General features: G+C 47.8%; 1 protein-coding gene across 1 annotated transcript in view; it reads left to right on the top strand.

Moving 5' to 3' along the window:
- The window catches only part of TENT2 (terminal nucleotidyltransferase 2), a 1,145,598-nt gene that overhangs the window by 932,347 nt on the left and 193,111 nt on the right, over positions 1–20,140 (top strand). The window contains exon 11 of the mRNA XM_069627408.1: positions 16,247–16,383. Coding sequence (XP_069483509.1) covers positions 16,247–16,383 — 137 coding nt within the window. The remainder of the gene's footprint in view (positions 1–16,246; positions 16,384–20,140) is intronic.

Here is a 20,140-nt window from a genome sequence, read left to right as displayed (position 1 = left end):
ACGGGCTTCACTTGTGAATCCAGCCAAAGACACAGCAAACAAAGGGTCCAAACCTGGTTTGGCGCGCAGAGTAAATCTCAAGAAGGTCCTTTTTAAAGACAAAAAATGGCGAAAAAAAGACAAGGCCATTTTGACGAAATGGGCACCCATGGGTGCCTTACTGTGAATGCAGCCTGCGGTAAAATTGTCGAAAGGGTAACATAAAAATGTTGCATGAGAAACTAGACAAAGGGGATACTAAGTAACCCCTCCAGCACCCTATGGTAAGATAGTGTGTGCTGGGTCTGGAAAGTTGCAAAATGTAAGTAAAGTCAATTTCACCTTACTGCTCTTGAAAACAGTTTCACCAAGAGAAGGTATTTAAACCTTTGGGGAATCTAAGGCTTCCCTGTGCCACTGCACTGAAGGTGCTTTGTGTCACAGTGTAAAAGATGCCTATTGAATTTGTCAGACACAAGTTAAAAAGAAACACAGAAAACACATAGAATTAAAAGTACAAAGTCCTAAAGTACAAACAAAAGAGCTGGGGGTCTCTAAGATGAGAGGAATTTAGCACTAAACTGAAAATTCTCCCTAACAATGAGGCCATCATTTGCTTTCAGGACTTGTTCCAAAAGGAGTTTGTACTGTGGTTTGGGACCTCGGTGCGACATCCTTCCGCCTGCATATTGTGTTCCAATTATGATTTTCCCGACTCGGGTTTCTGTTAAGTATTCCCGTGTTCTTTGATGACTGAGGGCTCTTGTTGCTGTCATGTTTAGGTCTTTGCTCTGCCAGGAGGTTAAAACCCACTACATTTTGTCCCTTCCCAGTTATTTTGACAGCCTTCTCCTGTAGGGTTTCAAATACTCTGGTTCTGAGGAGGGTTGAATTAATGTATTATCTGAACAATTCTGTCTAGCTTCAGCGGTTGTTTAGGTATCGGAGACTGCTCCTGTTCTTCCTGGTATTCATAAATAGAGAGCAACATCAAGTTGTCTTCTATAATCTGAATTCCCTGCCCCTTCCACAATTGAAGTATCAATGTCGCAGTCCATGATGATGATTGTTGCCGGCGAGGGACCAACCTTCTCGTTGGACTTATTTTGTGACGCAGCCGCTGCGGCGCAGGGGAATCAGGTCAACAGCTATGTTGCAAATAAAGTTTCTAGCTCCTCCCCCAGTGGCGTCCTTTGTTAAAATTAAATTTTTTGATTTCTTTACCAAAGTAGTTTTTGTTCCTTTTGGTCTTGGTGGCTACTTTTGTCGGTCTGTTACCATCCTTTACAAAAATAGAGAAATGTTCAGATTTCCCCTGAGATTCTTCAAGAGACTCCACCCAGGGTCGTTTCTCTTGTTGAAGCCCTTTGCCACAGAGTTTGTTCACTTGGGGGAGGTGTTGAAGATTCCACTATGTTTTGGTTGGGCCTTGCAGGTTCCTCCTCACACACTGACCGACGCCTAGTGCTCTCTGCAATATTTACTTCAGCGCCTCTGCGAAGTGGCTGCTGTTGGATAGTTGAATTAGTTGGCGCTTTACAGAGTAAGATTTTAGCAACCCCTGGGTCATCTTGGATTTTCAGCAAGGTGATAGTTTTCCTGAAGCACGCCAGAAATGACTTTGTCTTCCTGTGTCTTCTGTCATGTCAAGAAGGGTATTGATGATTACCCCCTCAGATTCTCTTTCCTTAGATCTTTTTTTCTCTGGAAGCTTCTATGTATGTTTCTATGAAACCCAGCTTTTAATGCATCAAAGCAAGCAACATTGATTGGTCCTTGTCTTTTTCACTCAAATTTTCGTACAACTTTAAAAAAGGAGAGGGCAATGGTGACCATAGATCCAAGTGATGCATGTAATTGAGCGCCTTGCTCCTCCCAATTTTGGTGGCTACTTGATGTAGGTTGGGCCCGAGTACCCTGAGATTTTCGCATGGACTTTTTAACATTGGCCCTTCTATGCAGACATCTTATGTTCTCTGTGGGTTTCCTCATCTGTCTCCGAGTCATCAGACTCCTCTGTCACCTATTGAGCCACCGTTTTTCTTTTGACAAACTGTTTATTGTGAGGAGTACCAGTGATAAATACTACACCCTTAGATCTTTGGGGGAGTGACTCCAGTAAACAATTTGACGATGTCTTTAATTATTTTGTTGGGTTAATCTCGCCCCTTTGGTCGTCATCTTCTGATTCTGTCATACAACTTTTTTTCCCCTCTGTTCAAGTTGTTTCTCAGAGGGACTTCTTGAAAGGGTTCCAAACCTAATTGCCAACGGCTCATCTCTCTTTGCTCTCTGTGTGGGCTTCCCGTTCTTCCCCCTGTACACTGGACTGAGGAGCTTGTTTTCAAACAGCGATTTGCTATCCTGTTTTTGTGGTAGCAGGCTACTTTTTTTTGCCTTTTAGCACCCCTTCATCTTTATGTAGCACGGGAGTAAGTCTAGAGACTATCTGAGGGGCTTCAGTGTGATGCACTGCCTGCCCCAGTCAGTCCCTTCTCTCCTTCATCTTTGGTCCGGCCCTCGCTAGAGGTACGGACCACTGTTGCCTCCAGCAAGTCCCTCCCCTTCCCCTGCTGCCGGTATGTCGAGTTCAAGACAGCCGGGTTTGCAATATTCTCATTGCCGTTTCCTCCAAGGCCCTGCAAAGGCAAATGACAAGCTGGTTGAATTTGCCTTTTGAGCCACTGCATCGAGCATGTTGCTATCCCTCGAAATGTTGCTGATGCCGCATTGAGTTATCTGTGTGCTTGATAGTCATTGACGCCATCTGGTTGACATTGTTAGCTGGGGCTGCCTGCTCTTTTGACAGGTTCGTCAGGGATTGGCTGAGGTACTGGGGAGTCTGGGGGGGTGAGGAGTTTATTACAACTTGGGGGTATTTAAGTTTTGTAACAGGCCCCTGGGCCACACCAATGTCCGTTGCTCCCCCCTCACCCCTTTACCTTTGTTTGTTTATTAATTTGATAATGCGCACCAAGCCCTTGGGCAGCTGGGCGCAGCAGTACAAGAATTTGCAAAGCTTAGTTATATTGCCTGTCACAGGCTTGTGCATACATGTGGATGCAGTGTGTAGTACAGTAAATGAAACAGTACAGGCATTTGTCATTCGTTGATACAGATGAATACAATGTGAATACAGACATGTGCCATTCGTGGATCATGGACAGATATAACTGGTTAGATACAAGACACGGGTCAGATTTAACATTGCGTAAATTAGTGAGTACCTACGGCTACAGCTATGGACAAACGGGTGTAAGTCGCAGTAGTAATGTCAGGTGCAGTGGTTGTCACAGTGTAGTGGTTAAGCTTTGCTTAATAGCCTCATCTGGCTGCGGGTCCTTAAAAGAGCTCCCGCTCCTATGTCACTCAACGAGGGCCGATCCATGTTTTTCTTTCTTTGCAAAAGGTCCAGAGCCTTGCCGATCCATGCATCCAGGGAACACACGGTAACACACTCCTCTCGCACTTATGGAGGAAGAGGTGTTCACCTGTCTCTAGGGCACACAGAACAAGCACAGCTCCTTTGTGTAATTCCACAGCAGCCACAATCCCCAATTCAAAGTTTACAATCTGGACTAGGTTCACCTTCTGAAGCGGTTGTAATACTCACGCTGTAAATGCTTTTATGAGTTATCCACTGCAGATTCAGGCTGAGTGTGCCAGATAGAAAGGCAAAACAAATAGTCCTGAATCCTCAAGCCCCACAGTCAGCAGGGAGCAGAGCACAGAACCCAAAACACGCCGGAAATTAGCCTTATTATGAGTGTATTCAGCTACGGTAGCAGCAGGCAAGCCATACCTCCATGGAGTGGAAAAAGAGAAAATCCTTTGAAAGGCACAGCAGAAATAGTGTCAGGGCTTCTTGCAAAACACTCTGCTCACACTTAATTACTTAGCCTAAAAAACTCTGGAACATACACAAAACAGGACCTTCCTGATCTTCACTTGACAATGAAAGGCAGTTTTGAATGTTTGTTTGGACCTCAAGAGCCAATCTGAACAAATCAGTAACCGGCTCCATCTCCAACATGATGGATTGGGGAACTCTCCTTCTGGAAACACAACTGTTATGGCCCAAACCAAACTCATGCCCATTTCCCTGAATAAGCAATTCTGTTTTCAACCCAGATAAATGGACAGAGAAAAATAAAATACTAAATAATGGTAATTAAAAAATGATCAGACCATAACCAGAAATAATCTAACTAATAAACTCAGACCTGACAAGCGCAACTTGTGAAAACTCTCCCTGCAGTTTACAGAAAGGGGTGGTCCCACTGTCCAATCAGGACAGCCAACCCTGCAGTGGGAACAGGTTCCTTTCGGGCAAGATGAAAAGCGCTGCTGAGTTCTGGACTCCCTCGCTTCCTGCCTTCTCTGGGGCTTCTTAGAGGAATTCAAAAGATTTGCACCGAAGATAAAACTTCAACCTAGGTCGTTTACACCTAGAATGAAAGAAGACGACCTCAGAAACAATAAGCAAATGAGAAATGATGAGGAAAAAAAGGAGCACACCATTCTAGCAGAATGTGGCCCCCCTGTGCATTAGCGCAGCTGATTTGACAGCTTGCAAGTAATGACTAAAAGTCACAAAAGTAGTTTCGAATAGAGTGTGTCCTCCAATGTATTCCTCATCTTAGATATATTCGTCCAGCTTTAGCTGCTTCGGAAATCTTTTCTCGGCAGAGGGCGCCGTGCGTCGATGAAGTCGAGTCGAAGTCCCTCAAAGGCCTCCCTCGAGGGTGACGTCATCGGGTATACAAGTAGCACGCGCGGTGCCTGTTGGCCTCCGTTCAGTTTTTCCGCAGTACCTGTTGCTTCGGAGACTCAGCGCGCCTCGATAGTTCTGTGATGCAGTTATTGTGAAGAAGATATTCTGGATGTCCTCATCGTCGACCCAGAGTACCCATTGTTTCCGGTTCAAGAAATGTAAAACCTGCGGTTCCAAAATGTCGATGACGGATCCGCACTGAGAATGTCTGTGGTGCCTCGGCGAAAACCACGACATGGAGGCCTGTACGAAGTGTCAGGCAATGACGGCAAGGCCGTGCGAGAGAGGAAGGGAAAACTACAGGTAGGTCGAAAACCGGACCGAAAAGCCTCAAGCGTCCTGATCCCATGAGGAGATATCTCCTTGACGCGAAAGGCAAAAACATAGGTCTAGGTCCTGAAGTGGTTCACACCACTCTTCGTCTTCGACGAGAAAGTCTAAAAAAAAAACACCGGTCCCCTTTCACCTAGTCTTCAGATGAATCCCCCAAGAAAATGAAATACCCCACAAAACATTCTTCCTCAGAAGAATGTGAAGCATTTAGAGTTAAAATAATGGAGGTTTTTGAAAAAGCGAAGCCTTGGTCCGCACCTTCCTCGGAAGCTGGCCGATATCGTTACCGTTCCGACACTCGCGCGCCCTCGAGCCCGGGTGATCAAAGGAGGAAAGATCGGGAACCTTCCAGGACTCTGAGTGATAAAGATCGCTCGAGTCGACCGCTCGAGGTCATAAACGCTGTCCAGAACTCGACACCTCGAAGGGCGAACCTTCGAAGAGCGTCTCAAAGCCCTCGAAGCCAGCTCCGTCGATGCGATTTCGTCGACGCCACCGACTCCTTTGTCAAGGTATTTTCAGCTAGGAGTATGGCATTAAAATCGGCCTACTCCACATGTGCCTTGGCAAAATTTTCATACTCTGTGGGATTGCATTGCAATGGTCGTGGAGCACATACCAGAAAGGGAAGGATTCCTAGCCATCGTGGAGATGGAAAGGAAGCCATGCAGGAATCCCTTCAGTCTGGATTGGACACTGCAGATAGCGTGAGCAGTTCCATGCCTCTAGCACAGTAATACGCAGATTTGCGTGGTTGCGAAAGACTGGTTTCGCACCAGATTGGCAAAACCATCTTTTGAACATGCCTTTTGATGGGTCTCACCTTTCGGCAACAAGGCTGACAAGAGCCTTGAGAGGTTGCAGACCTCAAAAGCAGCAGCCAAATCTTTAGGAGCTGCTATTGGACAACCTTTTCATGCATCAGGACCATCTTGGAGGGGCCGATCCTATCGTTATTACTCCTCATATGGAAAGGCAAGAGGAATGGCCAGTCAAAGAGGCCAGAGAAAAAACACTTGTGGTGGACGAGGTAAATGTGCTAATCCAGCTGCAGCCTCTTTGCCATCAGCAGCTGCAGCTACCACCACAAAACCACTTTGAGGACTTGCATCACCAAGACACCTGTAGGAGGCAGGCTGTCACAGCAATTGCAAGAATGGCGAGCCATTACTTCAGATGTTTTTAGAGCTGAGAGCAATCAGACTAGCACTGAAGGATTTTCTGCCATCTGTCAGGGGACAAAATGTCCTCATAATGACAGACAACACAGTGGCCATTCATTACCTAAACAAAAGAGGTGGTGTAGGGTCACTACCTCTGTGCAGGGAGGCAATGCGGCTCTGGTATTGGGCAATTCAGGAAGGAATCTCCTTATCAGCAGTTCATTTAGCCGGGGGGAAAAATGACGGACGCTCTGAGCAGGCAGAGTACTGTGTCCCACGAGTGAGAACTGGCTCAGGAAGTCCTTCAGGAGATCTTCACCCTTTGGGGAACCCCTCGAGTAGACCTGTTTGCGACCAGAATCAACCGGAAGTGCGTAAGGTATTACTCGAGGGAATTTCCCCCGAGAGGAGCCCTAGAGAACGCGATTGTGGTTCAGTTGAACTTCCCACTGCTATACGCCTTCCCTCCGATCCCCGTCATTCCTCAAGTCATCAGGAGGCTAAGACGGTTCAAAAACTACATGATCCTAATTGCCCCGGATTGGGCCAGGAGAACGTGGTACCCGGACCTTCTAGATATGTCCATTTGCCCTCCGTTACGTCTTCCTCAGAGAGGACCTTCTCTCACAAAAGGAGGGCCCGGTTCTCCATCCAGAGGTCAGGACTCTCAAACTTCATGCTTGGTATCTGAAAAGCTGAGATATAAGGATTGGGATTGGGACCTTCCGGATAACGTCATGGAGGTGTTGCTTTTGGCGAGAAGGCCAGCAACAAAATCTTTGTACCGTTGCTGCTGGAAGAAGTTTCGCAACTGGTGCAGAGAAAAGAATGTTGTTCCTTTTCTGTGTCCTATTCAAGAAGTATTATCCTTCCTCTTATCATTGGCTCATAGAGGTCTCAAAGGTCTCAATGTTGGGACCATTAAAGGTTATTTTGCAGCGCTTTCCATCTTCAAGCACTCTTCAGAAGAATGTTCCTATTTTAAAATTCCATTGATAGTACAATTCTTAAATGGACTCACCAATGTGTTTTTCCCTCTGCTTTCCAAGTCCCAGTTTGGGACATTAATCTGGTTCTAAAGTTTTTGATGTGTGCCCCTTTTGAACCTTGCACACATGCCATTTAAGATTACTAACGTTGAAAACTGTTTTCTTGGTTGCTTTAACATCTGCACGAAGAGTGAGCGAGTTGCCAGCACTGTCTTCTGGCCCACCCTATACTGTGTTCCACAAGGACAGTTGTTTTGAGGGTTAAACCCTCGTTCTTACCTAAAGTTGTCTGATTTCCATTTAAATCAGAAGATCATTGTGCCCGTGTTCTATCCTCCACCTCATCTCAGCAAGGAGGAGGAAAGATTGCAGAGGCTGGACCCGAGAAGAGCTCTAAACTTTTACATTTCTAGGCTCTCGAAGCTTCGAGTGGATAATCAACTTTTCATTGGCTGCACCGGAAGGAAGTTGGGTCAGTCGGTGTCAAAACGAACCCGATCACGTTGGATTGTGCTTTTCATTTCAGAATGCTACAGATTGGCGGGCACAGATCCACCAGAAGGCTTGAGGGCCCATTCAACCAGAGGCATAGCCTCTTCGACAGCCCTTCAAAGAGGTGTTCCATAAAATCTATTTGTGAAGCAGCGACTTGGTCTTTGCTGCACACTTTTTCTACATTCTATAATCTGTATGCTTCCCACTCTAAAGAGCTTGCTTTTGGTGAAGCAGTGCTTGCTGTATATTAAAAATCTACTCCCTCCTCCAAATAACTTTTACACTGCTTTGAGAGTCTATCTAAAATGAGGAATACGTTGGAGGACACAATCCATTCAAAAAACTAGTTACTTACCAACTAGTAACGTTCTTTCGACTGGATGTTCCTCCAGCGTATTCCTCATCGCCCTCCCATCCTACCCCTCTGTAGATTTTCTGGTGTTATTACCACTTCAACTGTCTCAAGGCTGACCCCTGGCTACCTACACTATCTATACAAAAGAGCAAGAGGGAAAAAACAGAACTGAGGCCAACGGGCGGTGCACGTGCTAGTTGTACACCCGATGACGTCACCTTCGAGGGACTTTGACTCGACGCACAGCGCCCTCTGCAGAGAAAACCTTTCCAAAGCAGCTAAAGCTGGACGAATAGATCTAAGATGAGAAATACGTTGGAGGAACATCCAGTCGAAATAACGTTACCAGTTAGTAACTTGTTCTTCCCTGCCACCAGCCATTCACGTAAACTTTAATTTGTAACATAAATGTTACGAGGTAAGTAAGACAGGGATACATTGTATCCTCCTCCAGCACTCCACATAAGGTGGGATGTGCTCACTATATAAAATGTAAAGAGGTTGGAATTCCCTCTTTACCGCTTGGGAACAGTAGTTAACCCATATATAATTAAAGAAATTACAAAGGAAAACCCAACGGGGCAGCCCAGCCTAAGCCCAAATGTTATAGGAAACTCACTCCAATCATACACTATGAAGAGACATAAAAAGGTCACCCATAAAAAGAGTAAAAGACTAGGTGAGAGGGGATAAGATTCCCACTCACCTAGGGACAATGCAAAATAATTAACAAGTCCAAGCAAAAGGTTCTGGGGTTGACACATATCAGGATGATTTATCATACATTTAAAAATGTTACCCAACACCCATAATTGGAAATCGGCAGTAACCCCCACACCTTCATTTGTGGTGGTGAAGGCTTTGGCATGTATGCGCCATGGAAAAGATCACAGCCACAATTTCTGACAAACTAGCCAAATACATAACCACTTATGGACCATTTATTACTTAAATTAATTATGAAGAAAATCCATCATCGATTCCATGTTGGTGGAAAGTCTTTTCGCTCCTATGAAAATGCAAATGAACTCGAAGTATCCAATGACGCCATGAAATTTCCTTTATTCCAAAGATCTGTCTTTGTGAAATAAAAACATCATGAATTATGTCTGACGTGCCGGTTCACCATGTTCCACCCCATAAGTTAATTTAAATCTTAAATGGATTGTTTATTGTTGTATGACTTGTTTGGTTTTTCTTTGTTTTATTCTTATAAAAAAGAACACAATAAACATAAACTGGGCTGGTGCACTGAAAAAGTGATGCTTCAATGGAAAATGTCATTGTAACACATTTCATTAAGCTTCTGAGAGGCTGCAGACCGAGTTTAAAGAAAGAAAAGGAAACGGGTGAATGTTTCTATTGCTTAAAATATCAAAATGTATTTTGCTGAGTTTCCAAGATGGCCGCCCAGGGAGCAGGAAGCGTCGCCCCGCGCTCCCGACCTGCGTTGTGCTCCAGTCCCGTCCTCGGCTTAAGCAGCCCTCCCCGGCATCTGGACGGATTGGCGGGGCTCCCTGGAAGACCTTGGTCCTCCTCGATTTCGGACGCTCTCGGGAGGGACCGAGGCGGCCGCGCTGGAGCTGGGCCGCCCTGTTGGACTGCGGGCTGAGCCGGGCCCCGGGGGCTGCGTTGGCCGGCGCCCGCCGGGCGGTTGGTGATCTCCCCCCTCCTCGGTCCCTGCTGTGCCGTGTGAGGGGGGGCATCAGCGGGCAGCTGCCGTGTGTTGCAAGCCCCTCCCCCCTGGTCCCCTCGAGCTTCGCCTGTCTGTCGTGCCTCGGCCGGCTGGCGTCAGAGTGTGCAGAGGCGGCCCGGGGCCTTCAGATTGGCCCCGGAGAAGTTGGAGTGGCCCTCCCCTCCCCCAGAGGATTGTGAGGACGTTTGGGCGGCCTGCTTAGCCCCGTAGGCGGCTGGGCAAGTGGATCATTCCTGCTCCCCTCCACGGAGGAATATCTTTGGAGGTGAGGTGAGGGGCGGGTGGTCCGAGGTGGCCCCAGATCTGAGTTTGCTGTGGAAGGCGGGCTCCCGGCGCGGCAGACTCGTGGGCTCTCCGGGGGCCGGGGCATGGAGCAGCTCTCCCAGCTATGTAATACAGAGAGACTCGCCCGGCACGCTTTGGAGCGGGGGTCCCCACCATCACAATTCCTGTGCGCTACCAAATAGATTCTGCTCGACCTGGCCTGCAGGGGCGCCAACTGGTTCTTGCCTGGAGGGTGCACAGTTGCTTAGGGCCTTGGCCGGTTTGGGGTGCGCTCGCTCCTCCCGCCCACAGCTCTGCTGACCGGGAGCCTTTGCTGAGTTCTCAAGCCGCTTCCTGGGGATGGGGGGGGCTTGGGCACCCTTATCAGCCATGTCGAGATTAAAGAATGTCCACCCCAAGGGAAGACCCCCAAAAAGGCACCGGAGGGCCCCCTCATGATGTTTTGGTCCAAGGAGGTAGACACAGCCGAGGACCGACAGGCGGCCCAAGACTCCCCGGAGAGCGCACCCGGATGTCCCCGCGAGGGTCAAGGCAAACCAATCACCCAAGCGATGCTTTCGCAGTTTATGGGAGAGTTAGTTGAGAAAATCACAACTGCGTGGCAGCAGCAAATGGACAAGCTGCGCGAGGACTTGGCTGAGAATCTACGGGAACTTAAGAGACGTTAATAAAGTCAAGGAGAGAGTGGACATTAATGAGCGGGCCATAGAGGACGCCAGAAAAGCGGACAATCTGCTAGAGTCTCTGGCTGTGGCAACGCAAAACCTGGAGCTACTGGCAGAGGATCTGGAGAACCGGTCTCGAAGGGCAAACATTAGAGTGAAATCATTGCCGGAAGATGTCCAGGACCAGCAGTTAAGCCCAGTCCTGAAAGCTATATTTGTTGACCTGCTAGAAGCCAATTCAGACCCTGAAATGCAGTTCGATAGAGTCCACAGGGTGGGTCCGCGATCGGCCGAACAAGGGTCCAGACCGCGAGACGTGCTGGTGGCCTTCCATAGTTATGCAATGAAGGAGGTGGTTATGGAAAGAGCGAGAAAGGCAACTTGTATCACCTACAATGGCCAAGAAATATCGCTGTACCAGGACCTGGCGAGGAGCACCCTAATTAAGCGGCAGCGGATGGGTCCTGTCCTTCCTTAGATCGCAGCAAATCCGGTACAGGTGGGCCCACCCCTCTGGTTTGTCTTTCATGTGGCAAGGTTCCCATCATAAGATCACGACCTGCGACCAAGGGATGTCCTTGTTGGGTCTAGAAGGGCAGACTCCGCCCCCATTAGAGGGCCCCGACGAGCCACCAGCTACTCAAAAGCCATGGGAATGGTCTACAGCCAAGCCCAGGAGACACAGACTCGGGTCGCGCGAAGCCTACTGCTGATGATGGGGCCAGCGACCGGTTGACTGGGCAGTGTGGTCCTCAGTCAGTCTCATGAGACTTTCCTTGGTGGAGCTCGGTTAACGATTAAAGCCCGGGGAGGGCATTACCGACAGCTGTTCACTAGTGGTTGATGGGTTGTTCGAATGAGTTGTGTGGGTTACGGGTTGAGGGGGTGGCTGGGAGTCTTGGAATGGGGAAGGGTTTCCCTGCGTTGGGAGTTTCCGGGTTGGTTAATGGGATCGGCTCTCGTGGCAACTTCACGAGGGGGGCTGAGGGCCAGTCGTTCCCGCCTGGAGGGGGAATGAGTGGGAGAGGGGAGGTGGGTAGGGGAGGTGGGAGAGGTTCTAGATTCAGGGTGAGGCGCCTAGGCACGGCGCCCTTGGTAGAAGCGCATGCTGCAAACAACTAGTGCAACACTTGAGGAGCTGCTCACAGGGTTCTTCAGAGTTAATATGCTCAAGCTAATGGTTAGTTCCCAGGTTGTAAAATTTCAATCCCTAAATGTGAATGGTCTCAATTCCCAAGTTAAGAGGAGAAGAGTCGAGAGGTTTCTCAAGAGAGAGCAGTCCCTGGTAGTGACCTTGCAAGAGACTCACGTGCACACCAAGGATTCTCACAGAATTAGATTCTGGGGTTATTCCAAATTGGTACAGGCCACACAAGCCTCCAAGAAAGGGGGGGGTCTTAATTGCAGTACGAGACAGATCAGGTCTTTCCATTAGAGACATGCAGAAGGATAGTCGGGGACGGTATCTGGCTGTGTTAGTGGAAGGCATGGGCGAGATCTTCACGGTGGCAACTCTATATGCCCCTAATCGGGCCCAGGATGCCTTTCTACAAAAATCCCTCACGAGACTGGGGAATTTCGCTGTGGGTAACATTGCCCTAATGGGGGACTTTAACTTGGCTTGGGACCCCGCCATAGATAGGAGCTCCACATCGTGGGGGAGTCAGGGCGGCCCATCAGGGAATCTGGTAAGGAAATTGCAGGATTTGGCCCTGGTGGACACTTGGCGGGAACTTTACGGACAGACGAGGGGGTACACCTTCTACTCACATGCACACAGGTCGCATTCCTGGATAGATTATGCCTGGATCTCGAAGCCACTATTAGGGAGGGTGACAGCATTGGAGATAGGAGCGATAGTGTTGGGAGATCACGCCCCGCTCACTCTGATAATGGCAGTGCCCAAGGGTCCCCTGTCCGTCTGGAAATGGAGGTAGCCAGCCCCGCTGTTTAGGGATCCGGTCTTGGTTGGGGAGATGGAGAAGGAACTGGTGGATTACTCTAATAAGTGGGAAGACACTACCCCTCAGAATTGGTGGGAAGCCCTGAAGGCCACAATTAGGGGAAGGATCATTGCAATTAAAGCAGGAAGGGAAAGCGAACTGAGGTTGGAGGAATTAGGGTTGGAAGCAAGGTTAAAGGAGATTATGGCTCGCATGGACACAGGGATGTTGGCGGCCACCAAAAAGGAATACAGGGCTCTGCGAGGTCAGCTAAACCTCATACAAACAAGAGCGGCAGAACGTAGCCTCCGTCAGCGACAAAGATACTACGTCAAAGGCAACAAAGCTGACCGCTTGCTGGCCAGAAGGTTGCATAAGGAAGCAGGTGACAAGACAATAATAAAAATAAAGGGTGAGGTAGGAGTTTTGCTTACGTCGAATTCTGACGTTGAAGCTCAATTTACTAAATTCTTCACTGCCCTCTATAGTTCAAACTTCCCTGATTGCGCAGATCAGGATGCTTATTTGCGGGATGTTGACGTCCGACAGTTGTCGCGGGACAATAGGGTCGCGCTGGAGGTCGAGATCTCGGCGGATGAAGTGAGGAGAGTTATTAACCTTCCATCCGGGAAAGCCCCGGGTCCTGATGGGTTTGTCGTTGAATTTTACAAGACCCAAAGGGAATTCCTGATTCCAATTCTTACTAAAATGTTTAATTGCATGGCGGTGAAGGGCTTTCTCCCCAATTCTATGAATGAGGCCATGGTAATATTGATACATAAATGGGGCAAAGATCTGACAGACTGCGTGTCATACCATCCTATTGCTTTAATTAACGTGGACTCCAAGATTCATGCTAAGATTCTAGCTAACCGCCTTGAATCCATCCTCCCCAAGCTAATTCACTGCGACCAGTTGGGGTTTATAAAGGGCAGACAAACCTCAGATAATGTGACACGGTTGGCACATCTGATTGGAAAGTCTCAAAAAAAGAACATCCCGGCCCTCCTCCTGGCGATCGACACCGAGAAGGCTTTTGATCGGGTTGAGTTGGGCTTCCTGTTTGCGGTCTTCAGTCGAATGGGGTTTGGCCCGGGTTTTATTACTCGGGTAAGAGTGAACTACCGGAACCCGGTCATACATCTGGCAATTAACGGTCAAGTCTCCGCTCCGATACCGGTGGGAAGGGGCACCAAGCAGGGCTGCCTGATGTCGCCGCTCCTTTATGCCCTCCACCTCGAACCGTTCTTGGAGATGGTCAGAGGGGCTGATGATGTCAAGGGAATCCCATTTGGGGGGAGGTCCACAAGATTGCGGCCTTTGCCGATGACATGATCTTCTAATTGACTCACCTGACCATTTCACTGCAGGCGGTGGGAAGAGAGCTTAACAGATTTGGGCAGGTAGCGGGCCTAAAAATTAATATCCAGAAGTCTGAGGCACTTCCCCTTACTTTGTCTTCGTCCGCCATTCAGGACCTCAGAAAGATTTACGATTATAGGTGGATGGACTCCTCACTGAGGTACCTGGGGATCCAGCTGACCAAAGCTGTGGAGCACTTATATACAGCAAATTATCCTCAGCTTCTTCAGAAGGTGAAATCCAAGCTGGTCGACTGGGGCCCCCTGGAGATTTCTTGGTTGGGTAGAGTTAATACTTTAAAGATGGCTATTCTTCCACTGCTCCTGTATCACTTCGCGGCCCTACCGGTCCGTGTCCCTACTTCTTTTTTCAGAGCCCTGCAGAAAATAACTAATAGGTTCGTATGGAACCAAAAGCGTCCAAGGGTAGCAGCTTCCACGATGAAGGATTTGCCGGAAAGAGGTGGATTAGGGGAACCGGACTTCTGTGTGTACTATATGGCAGCACAACTGAGGGTCATTAGGGACTGGCAAAGGGATGACAGGCAAGGTGTGGAGGTCCATGGACGGGGAAGTGGTGGGGAGGGACCTGGAGGGGTTCCTGTGGGTCCCAAAGCAAGACAGGCCGACCAGAATGTACTGTAGTATAATAACGTCAACAATAGGGGAGGCCTGGGATAAGGCCGTCGTGAGAGCTCAGATCACCTCCTTCCCATCACCGTTCTCACCCTTGCATGGTAACCCACAATTATCCCCAGCGGCCACATATGACCCGAGCTTCGACCCATGGTTTTCGGGTGGTTGCAGGATGCTGCGAGATATGCTAAAGGGGGGTGAGGTGAAGCAGTTTGAGCAGTGTAAGAGGGACTTTGGAGTGGGGGAAAAGCAGAGATTCTCGTACCTCCAGATCAGGCACTGGCTTTCTCATCCATCAGTAAAGTATGCAGGTTCTCGCTCCCTTACCCACTTTGAAAAATTTCTAGATACTGAGTCGGGTGATAGGGGGTTGATCTCCTCCATTAACAGACTAATAAAACGCGAGGAACCCATACACTCCAAGAACTGTATGAATAAATGGGCGCAAGATCTTGTATCAGGCATAGAGGAACAGGAATGGCTTAGGCTGTGGTCCCAAATCCCAAAACTTGCTAAGTCTATTCAAATCCGCGAGATCTGGGTGACGCTCCTATTGAGATGGCACCACACCCCCCGTAGGCTACATAAAATGTTCCCCACGGTTTCAGAGAAATGCTGGAGGGAATGCGGTGCGGCGGGCTCATGGCGCCACAAATGGTGGGAGTGCCCGAAACTTTATGCATTCTGGTCGCAGGTTCAGCGGGCTATTGGCCAGGTGTTGGGGCTTCAGCGGTCTGATGAAAGGGGTAGGGACTTGTTGGGCCTGAATGCGGTCTTCACTACTCTGCCCTCTAAAGCCGATCGTAAATTATATGTGATAATGGTGCTGTCTGCTGCATTGGTTTTAGCTAGAAAGTGGAACTCGAAGGTCATTGGACATTGGTCGCTATGGAATGGTTAACCTACTCGATCCAGGGATGTCACATGCGCTTTTATACAGATTCGGCCAGTCTTCTGTCATTTCTAAGGGAGGGTGCATGGGTGCGTGGTGCCCCAAGGCGATGGAACTACTGGGCATAATCCGCCCTCAGGACGAATCTGACCTGTGAATTTACCTTGACTGTTTATGCCGTCATCTCATTTGTTGATTTCGAGCTCTCTGAGCCTGTGGGATCTGAGAGGGGACGTGGGGGAGGGGAGGGGAGGAATCGAGGGGAGATGAGTGGAGGGGAGTTGTGGGGATTTGGGGGACAGGTTGTTGTTTTCTTGTTCTTGTTTCTATGAAAATCTGCTAATAAAAATGTATTGGAAAAAAATATATATATTTTGGTCACTACTCAAGAAAAACCTAATTCCTTGAAATGTAACACGTGTGCTGCTTCTAATGTGTTTTTTTTTGCTTTGTATTCTATTTTTCCTTTTTTTGTGATCTAGTTTTAACAGCATTTTTCAAAATAGATTTTTTTCATAAACTCAAATTACTTTGGTATTTTACATCTAAAATGTAGATGGCAGAATTATGCATCTATAACTTGTCAAGCTGCAAAGCTATTGTTACATGAAAGTAATTTGTTTCTTTTGACAAACATACAGTGAAGTGAATTGTGACCGTTTCGGATTTTTTTTTCGTAGGAATGTTTTGCTCCTACTATGCAGCTGAACCTCGTACCTCAAGCCCCAAGTCACATTCCTCCATTCTTTTCAAAGAATGGATCATCTATTGGAGAGCTTTTTGTGGGCTTCTTGAAGTATTTTGCCACTGAATTTGAGTAAGTGATGCCATGATATTTACATTTTCTAGTAAATGTTGTAAGGTTTTCGTCAAGCCTGCAGTATGTCATATTTCATTGACATAAGGGAAGGGTGTTGAATGGATGGATTATTCAATTTTTACCATGCATGTTTTGAAGTGCCTGTTGAGATGGATTTCTAGAATCTGGCCTGGTAGACCACTCTAAGGGGCCACCCTAATTCTAGTGAACAGGCAACTCTTGAGAGGTTAGCCAAAACCCAATCAATGTAAACGTGGAGAGCCCCTTCGCTATATTACTAGGATGGCCCCATAGAATCTGTCCTCCAGGCCAGATTCTAGAAATAAATCCATCTGAACAAGTTTGTGCTCAGTGGTTGGATAAGTTCTTGGGTACCCAATGTTTTTCACTGGTGTAGTGCTATAATTGTATTGATACAGAACACTGTGATTTAAAAGTAATAGGCTATATAACAGTTGTCTACTCTTACTAGATAAGGAAATATTTACCATGGCTACTCTTGCTGCTCTCAAAGTAGAACATTAAAAAAAGTTATGTCCAGAGAGAGGATTGCCATTCTCTGCTTAAAAAGCAGATCTCCTACAAAAAGTAATGGACCCTCAAGAGCAGAGGATTGTTCATTTACCTTTGGGTAGTGATGCAGTGGATGCTGGGGCAGGTCCCTTCAGTAGCAATGGACTTGTAGTTACTACCACTATTGAGAACACAGATAAGGAAGAGGAGAGGGCGTATCATGTTTCTGTCAACCTATGAAGCTGAGCCATTATTTGAGTTAAAGAAGGCAAAACCTACTCATTCAAGTATGATATGGCTAAGCTGGAGTTTGACAGGATAGAGAAACCGAAGGATTAGGAAACACCAGCTGGAGTTGGCCAGACTTCAATTGTCCCATTGCTCCTCCAGAGGTTCTGGGGGTAGTTCAGGGTTCTCTTCTCATCCCGGATTTCCTAAGGATCGGTTGAGTATGTATGATGACAAAAATGATATAATTGATTGGTTGACTGCTTTTGAATATGCTTGTGAGGTACAAGATGTAGGCAAACCTGATAAGCTTGCTAGGTTGCTCAGCACACTATCCCATTCTGGCTGCAGTGCCATTATGGAAATGTCGAAGGCTGACTGAAAATATTTTGACAAACTGAAATAAGCTTGTAGAGAATCCTGCCCAAAGCTTAGCGATGTAGAGAATAAAAGAGTAATACTTGGATGACATCTGTGACTGATTCCTTAAAGAACTTGAGTGGTTGGGTAGAAAGTGGTAAGGTAACCACTTTTGAAGACATGATTAATGTAGTCATGCTGGAACACATTTTTGCTTCTCTTGCCCCTGAGCTGAAAAGAATTTGGAAGATTCAAAGGTGTTGGATCCTAAGAAGCTGCCTATTGCTGCTGATCTTTGAGTTTCCCGTAGTGTCCCATAAAGACCAGCATGCTTCTGGTAAGCATGAGGAGGGGGGAACAGGTAGGAGAAGAGGGTGGGCATACTGATAATCTGTAGCCATCCTGCACAGAGGCCACTTGGTAAGCAGTATTGGAGCCTGGCTGGTACTGTGGTTGCTTTTCTTGGATTTCAATCTGTTTTTTGGCTTTGTTTGGGGGTGCCTTTTGGAGGGATTTGTGTCTATATTACAATCGTTTTTTGGGCTAGTTGTTGGTTTTATGAGGGGTTTATTTGGTGTTTTGACTCCCAATTCGCTTTTTGAGCTGGTCTGCATCTAAAGTCCCCTGCCTTTTTGTATTGCAGTCTTTTGTTTCTAGCTTTTTCCCTTGTTAGGCAAAGATTGTATTCAGTACCTTTGGGTGCACTACAACAACCCTGACCTCCTGGCAATAGGAACCTTTGGTATAAGCTTGTACAACACAGGTTGGTAGCATGTTGAGCATCCAGGCTGATCTCAAGAGGGGTCTATGTGAGCTGTAGGGGAGTTACAGAGATTCACAGTGACTAGTATTCAAATAAACACTTACAAGGTTTCTTGAATAAACAGTTATTAATGGATTCATCAGTCGGTTAGAATAAGCCTGCTTCAGAAGGGAGCAATATAAAAGCAACACACATACACTATAAAACTACACACTTAGTTTCTAAATCAGTAAAGACACTTTTGGGATGGCCCACATTCGCACCCTACACCCTCAGGTGACTTCAATAGCTAGGGTGCTGGGGACATTAATAGCTTACTGTTTGCATTTAGAATACTCTCAGCACTTGGTCCAAGGAAAAGGTTATTAGAACAAACAAGAGATCACACATTTCTGATGTTTGTTAATCTGCTTAGAATCACATGCTGTGCATAGTCCGACATACAGTGCTCACTGCAGAGTATTGCATTTTGTTTTTCATGGTCGAAAAGGGCACGTCGACAAGGCGTGTCTGTAACACTCTCCCTATAGTGACGTACAGTGTACCCACAATCTCTCACGCGTCCAGGTCCCTCAGATTGTTTTTTTCCACCCAGATATTGGTCGCCTATATGCGGAGCTCCTCGAGAGACATTGCAAAAAACTTTATTCGACCTTTGGTCGCCCTGAACTTATGTTATTACTTACATCCCTCCTTCGACGTCGTAGCTGCAAAGCTGTTCACCGCTGATCAAGATCTCCGACGGCGGTGCCTTCGGCGAACAACCGCCTCCGTCGAACACGTAGCCCGGCCTCGACGGCCAAATACAGTAGGGAGAGTGGGGTCGTGGGACATTTATTGTTTCTCTTTGAGAATGCCTTTCCCTTTCCCCTCCCTTTCCTTCGGGGTTGTTGTCACATGCAATCTGTTCCTCAGCTATGGAGAGGACACCCTTTAGGTTTTGCCCGCGTTGCAAAGGCAAATTTACCTGGAAAGACGAGCATAAACGGTGTAACCGTTGCTTGCTCCTCGACCACAAAGAAGACGGCTGTGCGGCCTGTCAGCTCCTTAAGCCGAAGACTTTGAAAGACCGTAGGGTCAAGAGGTGGGCAGCCTACGCCATGTCTAGGTCTGATTCATCACCCGCCGCCGCCGAAAGTGACGAGGAATGTGACAACCCGATGTCCGTTTCAGAAGTCGTAGACCTCTCTAAGGAGCGTTCACGCTCCTCGTCGTTCATCCCCGTCCCCGACAAGCTCGGCTCACGACCTGCTTATGGGGGATTAACACCCCGGCGACAAGGACGCACACAGAAAACATTCCCATAAACACACAACCCACGGCTCTTCCTCGAAGACGAAGAGAGCATTGGCGCCAACGGAGACGCAGGTCCTACTGGCGGCCTCCTCAGACCGTAAGAGTCTGAAGCCCCCCTCGCAAACACGACTAGCGACTGGGCTACCCCCAGATAAGGGCGCTATCACTAAACCGCCAGACGTGCACCGGCAGAGAGCGCCAGTCGGTGTAGAGCAAGCAACGCCTGTAACGTCTACGCCGGAGGTACCCTCGACAGACAGTTGTCGAGAGCCTGATGCAGATTATTTCCACTGATAGCCAGAGACGGACGGCGAAAGAGACGTCGGTTACCGCTCATAAGGCCCGGGAAATGCCGAAAAGGTCAGAAGGAAGACAGGAACTGCCCGCTCCGTCGAGAGGGACTCCTAGCCTACCAGAAGGCTTTTCAGAAGGCGAGGGGAACCTCTTCGACGTTATGGGATCGGTCGAAGCATTTTCTAACGGAACGCCCTCCCTTTTTCCGCCTGACTGCTCTGGGGTACCTCAAGAAACCCTAGAGAGACTCCAGTTCTGTATGGACAAAATGGAGAGGTTTATGGAGACTCGGAACCTTCC

Source organism: Ambystoma mexicanum, chromosome 6p (genome assembly GCF_040938575.1).
Source record: "Ambystoma mexicanum isolate Mex_15411 chromosome 6p, UKY_AmexF1_1, whole genome shotgun sequence".
Classification (NCBI taxonomy): Eukaryota; Metazoa; Chordata; class Amphibia; order Caudata; family Ambystomatidae; genus Ambystoma; species Ambystoma mexicanum.
The sequence above is the reverse complement of the archived record's forward strand: the minus strand, read 5'-3'. Positions and strand labels throughout refer to the sequence as shown.